This window comes from Rissa tridactyla, chromosome 4 (assembly GCF_028500815.1).
Source record: "Rissa tridactyla isolate bRisTri1 chromosome 4, bRisTri1.patW.cur.20221130, whole genome shotgun sequence".
NCBI lineage: Eukaryota > Metazoa > Chordata > Aves > Charadriiformes > Laridae > Rissa > Rissa tridactyla.
Window position 1 is genome coordinate 89,035,443 of NC_071469.1, and position 9,746 is coordinate 89,045,188.

Genomic DNA, 9,746 nt, shown 5'->3' on the forward strand with positions numbered 1-9,746 from the left:
CGGGGCGGGGCGAGAGGCGAGGCGTCTTGTGATTGGGCGGCCGCGGCACCGTGCAGAGTCTGATTGGGCGCTTCGAAAGGCGGGCAGTGGTTGGTGGGGCGCGCGGCGGGCGGGCAAGGAAGAGGAGAAGGAGGGCGGCGGCGGCGGGAGAGCGGGGTTGTCTTTGTCGTGAGCAGGTAGAGTCGCCGTTCTTCTTTCGTCCGTGCGGCTTTCTTGGCGTTCGTGCCCGCTGTCTGAGCACCCGCACGGACATCCGTCGAACCGGAGAGGCAGTGACAGGCCGGGGTGAGGGCCAGCGCCCTGTCCCTCTCTAGAAGCTCGCACGAGGCCTTGGTCAGTGAGGGAAACTTCTTAGGGCTTGGGGGGGAAATTATTGTAAAAAGCGTTTTAACGCGCTCCCTGAAATCTGTGATGGTAATACGCTTAGGACCGATGCCAATGTCCTACTAGTCGTGCCTAGGTGAAGCTTTGTATGCCATCCAAAGGGAGCAAGTCTCCTGAGCCTGCTTATGCCTCCATTTCAACTTCTTTAACAATTCAGCTTTTCAGGTGGCTTCGTCATGGATGAAACTGTTGCTGAGTACATCCGAAGAACTGTACTAAAAATCCCACGAGATGAAATTAAGATGATACTACAGAAATGGGGCTTTCTCTCTGAGGCGCAGCTGGAAACCGTAAACTTCCATCAGATAAAGGACAACATTTCTCAAGATGTGGTGCAGCTTTGTGAGGTAACTGCCTGTCAGTGACATACAGAATGCATGTTGAAGCACCAGGAAAAAAACATTCTTATGAAGAAATAAATCTTCTTTGGCTGTAACACATCATCAAATAGCAGCTTGCAGTCTGAAAAGCGTAAAGCTGAACTGGTAATACCATCAATTTTGTCTGATTGATAGGAGTGCAAGATTGACCCTTATTGAGTATGGAAGTGCGTGTTTTGAGCTCTTGGCTTCCACAAAGTAGATAAAATTCAGTGTGTTAAACCTTTAAGAAATGTGTGTATTTCTAAATTGTAAAATAAAGGCATTGATTGAGATGTCTACTCATTACATAGTGCTAATTTAGATCTATTTAGTATGGATAACAATAGCACTAGCTTATATCTTAGACTTCTTAGATTTCTTTGAAAAATTTCCTTGGCCAGAGCTGCTTCATTCTGCAAACTGTAAGTAAAAAAGGTTTTCTGATCACCTCCTTAGGTACTCTGATTTTGGTGCACCAGGAATCTTTATATATACTAAGAGTCTTTAGATATAGTATCGTAGCCTAGATAGATACAGTTATTACTAATATCTCTTAAATTCTATAGGTTTTCTTGTATCATTCCCTTTGAATTTCATACTCAAAGATTAATTATATGGAGTGTAGATCAAACTGCAGGCAAGAACCTGTTAAGTTATTCTTGTAAGATAGCAAATGTTTCTGAAACATCTGTAACAAGTAGTATCATAGTTTCTTTAATATTTTTTCACACTGTAAATGATAAATAAGGAGGAACCAAGCATGTTAAAATTCCTGACAGTGAAATACTAGTCAGAGTTGCGTAACGTCATGAATACTTTCTAATTGCTCATACATCATATTATAAGGACAGCGTTGTTCTTGCTGCCTCTGCAGAAACACTTAAACCTCGCTGTAATAGCTTTTATTATTGATTTCTCAAAACTGTATTGTGTGCACATTGGGACCAGGTGTGGTGTCTCTGAGGAGACTGTACATGCTGTGGACTTCAGTGCAATGTAATTTAAACTACCAGTACTGAGGTTTTTTTGCTTACTAAACAGTATGATAGAGCATTCTGGACTTGCAGTTCACCATGCACTGTTATTCTTCTTTCCAGGAAAATTCTGCAGACATAAAGCAAGCAGCTGTCCTAGACATAATTTGTAAGTAAAAAATGAATAAAAAGAACATCTTTATACTTTTTCTGAGTAACTTGGTAATGCCCTTAATTACATAGCAATTGTCCTAGTGAGGTACAGCTGCATTTGGTGCACACAGATTACATTTTAGATGATGAATCTTATTGGATCTGATCTTTTTAAAAAAATTTCAAAAGCTCAAAATCAACAAAAGCATGTTTGCTTCTTCTGACATCTAAATAGATGTAAACTGTAGTAAGCCACATCAGCACACAATTATAAATGTAGAGAGATATGTTTGTCTCCAGTATGCACCAAACCCTAAGATCAGTAATGTCATGCTCCTATAAGGAGTGACTTGGGCAAAATTATAGGCACATACTCCAGGGGGAACTCTAACTGCAATATTAATTTGCAACTTGATTATATAATAGTTTAAATCGCAAAGCTTTTTAACACTCTACACTTCTTAGTTTGAGTTTAGACTGGATTTCAGTCAGTTTAGGTAAAATCCTTCTTTAAACGTTGAACCTCAGAGATACCCTTTATTAGTTGTGTAAATGAATTAAAAAAGATCTTCCCATCTCTTTTAATAAAAAACTGCGTTGCTATTAGATTTACTGTGAGTGGTAGTTTAAGAATGCTGAATAAATTGTATTGTGTTACCAGAAGTAATATTTTGAAATAACCTGGTCATAAAGGTATTGTAAAACTATTTGTTCCTTTAATTACCGTTTGACAATACACTATGTTATTGAGCAATTCCTATTTTTCTTAGACAATAACATCTACCCAAACAAAAGAATATGGAGTGTTTACCAGATGAACAAAACAGGTAAAATGCCTTTCCTTGCTGTAATCTCACAGTTCTCAGAAACTTACTGCAATGCTGCCTCATATACCTTTTAAACACAAATATAGTCTAGTTTTCAGTATAAATATCTTAAATATTTAGCTATAGTCTAATACGGATTTTTCAACAGAGGCGTCTTTAATGTTTTTAGAATGCTTTTGATTAGGTTCTCATTATTAGAAATCAGAACTGCTAATTAAATATTAACCTTTTCGCTATATATCGGTCATGAGGCTCAAGTTTAATATACAGCTTTTTGTATAAGGCTATGGAACTTCAACTTTTTCTGCTTAATTTTGTTTCAGCAAAACTGTAAAATCGTCTTGGAACTATTTCTTGTAAACACAATTGTAGTTTTTTTTTTCTTGTGTAACAGGGGAAGAAACGGAATTTTTTGACTTAACAGATTTCAAAAAAAAATTTAAAAGACTACTTCGGTCAGCCTTGAAAAATGTAAGAATAAATCCATTCTAAACTTGTTACACAGCTCTGCTGTCAATAGATTGTTTTCATAACTTTAGGGAGGTATTTTTCTTTCTACAGTCTGCATCAAAAATTAAATGGAATTATTTATTTGGGAATGGTAGGAACTGCATGTGAAATAGGAAAAATGTATTGCATATCTGTTCTAGCAACTTTACAATTATGCTGGAATGAAATAAAATGTAAGTTTGCCTTAAAATGTGACAGCCTTCAAGAAAGGCAATATGTTCATGTTTTCTATCAAATCTTTGCCCTATTTGAGTGTACACGTTGCCTAGGTGAGTTGACACTGCTTTGTCCTGTTACACAAACAACCAAAATCAGGTCAAACAGAGTACAGAGGGAGTTTGAAATAGCCAGTAAGCAAAACAAGGAAGTTCAGTTACTATGACTTAGATTAGTAGCAACATTGTATCCGTTTCCTTTTAGTTCAGATTTTGAAATTATATTTTGTGATGTCTGTGAGAACTTGGCTCTGGTATTTCATTACGTTATAATGACTGAAAGACCACTGTCAATAGCAAGAAACGGTTTCTAGGCTACATAAATGAGCATGGGAAGAAAATAAAAAAAATGGGAGGCATTATCATCTCACTCTTTTACTAAACAATTTGCAGAAGCCTTTTCTTGCTTTAGTTCGCCAGCTTCATTTAAGCAAGGTAACAGAAAATGCTGCTGGCTGGTTAGCTAGTTCACGCAAAGGATTCCCACTGATAACAGCAGAGGGCAACAAATACAAATCAGACAAACAGATAATTAGCTGCAGTTCATATAAATCTATTGTATAAGGTTTTGCAATATTTTCATTTAAAAAAAAAACCCACAAAAACTTTGAGAAATTATGTTGGTCCAACAATCTAAACGGTTTATGTCCTAGTTGGACTAAAAGCTTGACTACATTTGCCTCAGTCAAAGGGAGGGTTGTTTGGGGTTTTTTTAAAGGAAGTTTTCCCATTCTAAAATCACCCAGATTGAGTAAAGGTAAAAAGAAGTAACTGAGGAGCAAATCTACAAGAACAGGGAAGGGAGTCGTCTTCAAATTTCTCATTGTGTATTCTTGAGCAGCAATAAATACTATATTCAGGTCTAAAATCACAAGTTGATCAAAAGTTTAGTTTCTCAAAAATTGGACATATTGGAAATATTGCCACTAGCCCTCCATCTAAACAGATGCTTTTCTGTTGTGTTGTTATTTTCCCAAAAGACAGAATCAGGTTTTTGTAATAAGCTGTTTTTATTTTCACCCTTCAGAAGAAAATGTACATCAACAGGAACAAAAGTCATATTAGAGTTTGAAAGGTGATTCCTCCCCGCCCCCCCCTAGTTTGTGAGGAATTTGTTTCAAATACAATTGTGACCACACTACTGGGATTTGTTTCTTAGTCAAGCAGTGGTGTATTAAATTCTGTTTGGGTCTTACGAGCGCAGGGTGAAGAGAGAACAAAATCTTTCTGGGCATTTGAATGTGCTGGTAAATCAAAGCTTTTCTTTTTCTGTTTAGGTCACCATCAACTTTAGAGAATATGAGGATAATGCAATCTGGATTAGAATTGCCTGGGGAACGCCGTACACAAAACCAAACCAGTACAAAACCAGCTATGTTGTATACCATTCACAGACTCCCTATGTCTTCATTTCTGCCTCAGTGCTCAGGAGCAACTTGCCTCTGCTGTGTCAGGTAAAGAATAAGCCTCTGTAGACCCTGATTTCACTGCAGTCATGCAGAGCTATAATTGTGTTATGTTTTAAGAGAATGGGTAAAGATTTGTCACTTAAAGTAATTTAGTAATTTACATAGTAATTTTTTTCCCTTAGCTCGTGATAAAATTGGGGCAAAACCCAATCTTTTAGACCTTTGAGAGGGTGCATTGTGAATAAATCAGTTCATTGGGATTTTTGCTGATCTTGAATTGTTCTAATTTCTTAACCAAGCATTAGGCGATATTTAGTTAAATTGTCTCATAGAAGTTGGAGAATATTACTCAACACTGTTAACTTCAAGAACTAACTGTATAAGCTCATCAGAGAATGCTATTAATTAGTTTTAAAGGACATTTTCTGTCAACTCATGGTGATCAGTGTTAGTAGTCTTTAATTTTTTATCTATTTAGCAGACTTCCAGACATTAATTATTTTATTAATCTGTTTGTTTATTTTATTTATTCAGCTGATAGGGCTATAGGCTCATCTGGTTATCCTGTGAATTCTTTTAAATATTAACCTAAGCTTAATAACAGTGTATTCAACTTCTTTTTTCAGACATGATAATCCTGCTATTTAAAGGACAGTTACTGACCTTGAAACAAAAACATCACAATGTCTAGAAATGTTATATTTTTTCCATATTATAAACATAGTGATGATTAAGACTGATGTTAAAACAATTTCAATTTCTATTTAAAGGCCCTGGTGGTTGCTTCCAATTACCAAGACATCCGTGAAATGGAGCTTCGAAGTCATTCTTTAAACTCCCTTAAAGATATTGTATTTAAGAGATATAGCCAGGTGAGCCACTTCACACGTACGTCCAAAGATAAGCATTGCTTCTTGTTTCAGGCCTAGTTCTCACCCCCAGTAGGTGGGGAAAATCACCTCTTCCAAGAGACCATCGAGTTAAAATAATATTGAACTACTGTGGTGGGTAGCCTTTAATTAAGGTAACATTACAATGGGGATGTAATTACTTGGTATCCTGCCTGTCCTCTATTATTGTAATGGTTAATTCAGTCTAAAAATTGTATGAACAATTCAATCCCAGGATTTTCTAGTATCATTTCACTAGGCTTCCTAGAGCAATGAGTTGAAGGCTATTAGAATGGGCACTTACTCTGCTTGTCCACGTAAAACTTGTAAAGAGGGAAACGTTCACAAATATCATTGGACAGACATTCTATTCTCAAAATAAAGTTGGGCTTTCTGACTTCTAGTAACCGTCAAAAATTGGAAGAATACTGACTTTCAGAATGAGAAGTAAAAAATCTGGAAAGTTGTCTTCAGGTACAGCCTCTAAAAGTGGAAGTGAAATAAAACATTTTTCTCCCCCCCGTCTCTCCATTTAGAACTTCCAAACTTACTGTCCGAGACCTCTGACAGAAAGGAATGTAGCACCAGAAACCGGTACGTATATTTTAAATTAAATGGCAGCTTGAATGTCATTACTGCTGGCTTATGAAATGAGGTTCATAATAGGAAATTTACGTATGTTACATTGATGTTACATTATCCATCCCTGGTGGGGTGCCATAGTACTGGCTGTCACTAGGAGGGGTAATTATTTCCCTGTGACTGTTGTTGGACACAGTTATGAAACTAAAAATACTCAGTGCCAGGTATCTCCTTTTATATTTGCTTGGGTTTTTCTCTTGGTAAGAACTGAAAATATAAATGATGGAGACAACTAGCTTATGAATAAAAGATTATGATGAATTCTTTACAATTTATTTTCAGAATTTCACTGGAGTAATCACCTGGTTAGAAAAACAGTATCGTACCAGCTGTCAAAGTTGTCTTTCTGTTTTTTCTATTTTCTTTCCTACTCTTTCCACCTGCAGTAGATTTACGGATAATTCAAGAGAACAGAAATGAGAAAGAAAGAATACAGAGACTGAATCGGGAAGTTTTTGGTGATGGTCCCCAACCTAAAATTGAATTTGCACAATATAAGGTAGTAAAAGCAATGAACTTGGTGGGGGTTTTTTTAATTAGTTTTAATGTAGTGGTAGCTGCATGAAGTTGCAAATTGAAGAAATGCTAGATTTAAAATTTTTTTTTAAACTTTAGGGAGGACATTTTAAAATAAATGAGGTAAAAGTATCTTTAAGAAACAGATTTGCATTGAGATTTGGTCAGACTACTAGACGATGCTTCAATCTTTCAGCCTTGTAAACTAAGCATTTTGACTTGTTGTAATAAAGATAGACTTAGACCAGCAGTGTATTGAAGCATGAGAAATTGAGGTTATTTGAAGTACATACAAAGCTCACACTACATATCATGCTATAATTTAACTTCTTGAATGATGCATGGATTTTATCTGATGAACAGATATATATCTCTATATATATATGAACTTCTAAGAGATACTTAATGTTTTACAATATGGCTGAACAAGCCGCCTCTTTCAGCAGAAAACTGTTTACCACATGGTGGCACCCTCTGATTTTATTAAAATATTCCTCCAGCTGGAATCATGTTAACATTACAAATACAGACAAATAAGATCAGTCTTATCATATATTGCATTTTTAACATAATGTTTAAATAATAGCATATAAGCAATGAAGATATTTTATTTATACTCCCTGGGTAAATTTTGTCTTAACAGCTTGAGACGATGTTTAAAAGTGATCCTAAAATGGATGTTTTGGATAAAAAAGAACCGTTCAGATGTCTGGTCAAGTTTTCTAGTCCACATCTCTTAGAATCGCTGAAATCCTTGGCACCAGCAGGTAAGTGTTCCAACTCTATAAAATGGAGAAAAAAATCTACAGTTAAATGGTTTTTGTCATCTTACATTCTGCTTGTACCTTGCATAAGGGAGAACCTTCATAGTTTGTTTAGAAATAGATAGAAATTTAGTAGAATGAAAATGTTATCGCTATAAAAACTTATGTCTACATACAGTTTGTTCTTAGAATTACTGCTTTGTACATAGATGCTCAAGCTGTGTTTTTAGTTTTATAACAGTTATGAAAGGTAAACATTGGTTGAGTTAAGCTATAATTATCTGTCTCTCCCTCCAGGTATGGCTGACGCACCACTGTCCCCACTACTTACATGTATACCACAAAAAGCTAGGAATTATTTTAAAATCAGAGAGAAAAAAGGTTTCTTACCAGGAAGTTTTGTAAGCCCTTAACTTAAAACTGATTCATACAGAAATATATAACTCATTTATTACTGGTATTCATCTAAATCATCATAAACTTTAAAAAGGATCTTAAAAAAATAACTTATTCTTTGATAATCCCTTAAAGTTTTTTTTACAAACGATGGCTGCTTTGAATTATTTTTCCACGTTTGTCTTTAACAGAAGAGTTAACCCTTTCCTTAAACAATAAAAAACCATTAGTTGCAAACTTTAAACAGAGATCGTGGTTATTTTAAATGTAGATGTGATGACTGCTCTGAACTGTATTTTTAATAGTATTTGTGGAGTTAAAGCTAGCTAAAGCTTAGTAAAGGTGCAATATGACAGCTGTAGCTGTTCAGTTTACTCTCATAGCTGTAGATGGCGAAGATATTCTAGGTGGCTGCCTTACCTGGGCTCCAGTTCAGCGGAGTGAATAGTCCCCTTCAAATAAGTGGAACTGCTTGTCTGCAGGTCAGGTGTGGTTTTTATTTTAGTAGATGAAGATTATATTCAAAGACCGTTACGGGGCGTGGGGGAAAAGGGACTCTTGGAATATAGATGTCAGCAAGAAGTTTCCATCCAGCTTCAGTGGATATTAATTCAGATCAAGAGTTTTTACTCGCCAAGGGCAACAACCAATAACAAATAATTAAATAATAAAAAAAGAAAAATCTGTCTATTGGTATTAATGTCTTGTGAAATTTTATCTTAGAGGGATACAATGAAAGAAGCAACAGTTTTCTTTTGAGGAAGTCCATGTTTAGAATATTTCAATTAAGATTTGATCCTTTGCAGTCCTTGCACATTACCGCTGTTTTGTTCTTGGGGACATAAAGATTGCAGCATGGAGATGGCAACAGTCACTAATACAAACGACAGCTTTGGAACTCTTCAGAGTTGGAAAATTGTAATTGGTAATTATATAGGTATTTTTTATGTAACTCACTGCATCATTTTTAATTTGAGATGGATTTGATCTGAAGATTCAGTTATAATATACAAGTGTTTCTTTAATTCTGTTATCTGGAAACTTTGTGTGTATGGCATTTCTGATTCACTTCAGATATGTCAATGTGCAGAGGCAGTCTGTATAACTTCATGGCACAGTGTAAATATTTTGAGAGGTTGCATGGGAATGTTTTTGTTTTCAAACTGTAAATAAATGTGTAAATTACAACTTCTCATAGAAGTTTGACTTAAAAACATGGTGTAACATTTACTGATTTTTGGGCTGGTTTGGTTTTCAGCATCTCGGTATAGCTCGTACATGAGAAGAAGTTAGTTTAGGACTGTTAGTGATACATTTTTAGGACTTCCACTGGTGTGATCTAAGTATTTGTTTGACAAGGCACTTAACATAATGTTAGGATTGTGAAACAATTCTGTGTTTTGTGATACGCAAAAACCATTAAGGCTTGGCTCCTACTGTCTCTCGCTCATGCCCTCACACAGACTTCTAGACCGTTACCTCTCCACTATGCATTACACTCTGCAACTTTTTTTCTTCCTAATGCTCTCTCCCAAATAACTTAAATGCTGGAGATGATAATGATTTACTGTAAAGGTAAAGTTTTGAGACACTATAAACCCCCGTGAGTACCTGCCACTAGGCCTGTTTCTGGGAAAGGAACTCTCCATCCCCTTTTTAACAAATGGAGAGCTGGTCTCTGATTTTCAGATACGCATTTCAAGG

The 9,746-nt window shown here is 35.9% G+C and overlaps 1 protein-coding gene across 2 annotated transcripts; it reads left to right on the forward strand.

Annotated features, from left to right (window-relative positions):
• The first annotated feature begins 127 nt into the window (after positions 1 to 127).
• On the forward strand, positions 128 to 9,211 carry CENPN (centromere protein N). Of its 2 annotated transcripts, none has more exons than XM_054199544.1 (11): positions 128 to 176; positions 542 to 731; positions 1,844 to 1,889; positions 2,644 to 2,700; positions 3,095 to 3,171; positions 4,703 to 4,879; positions 5,605 to 5,706; positions 6,261 to 6,318; positions 6,753 to 6,865; positions 7,526 to 7,649; positions 7,944 to 9,211. In XM_054199544.1, exons 2-11 carry the CDS (start codon positions 561 to 563, stop codon positions 8,057 to 8,059), a joined length of 1,041 nt encoding a protein of 346 aa, XP_054055519.1. In that variant the 5' UTR covers positions 128 to 176; positions 542 to 560; the 3' UTR covers positions 8,060 to 9,211. The 2 variants fall into 2 exon arrangements, with proteins under 2 accessions (XP_054055519.1, XP_054055518.1); XM_054199543.1 differs by having other exon boundaries at positions 146 to 333.
• The last annotated feature ends 535 nt before the right edge of the window (positions 9,212 to 9,746 follow it).

Excerpts from the sequence above, each read along its gene's own strand:
- CENPN (XM_054199544.1), top strand. The coding sequence starts at position 561 with ATGGATGAAACTGTTGCTGAGTACATCCGAAGAACTGTACTAAAAATC. Across the intron at positions 3,172-4,702 it reads TTCGGTCAGCCTTGAAAAAT|GTCACCATCAACTTTAGAGA; the intron begins GTAAGAATAAAT and ends TTTTCTGTTTAG. Across the intron at positions 6,319-6,752 it reads GAATGTAGCACCAGAAACCG|TAGATTTACGGATAATTCAA; the intron begins GTACGTATATTT and ends TTCCACCTGCAG.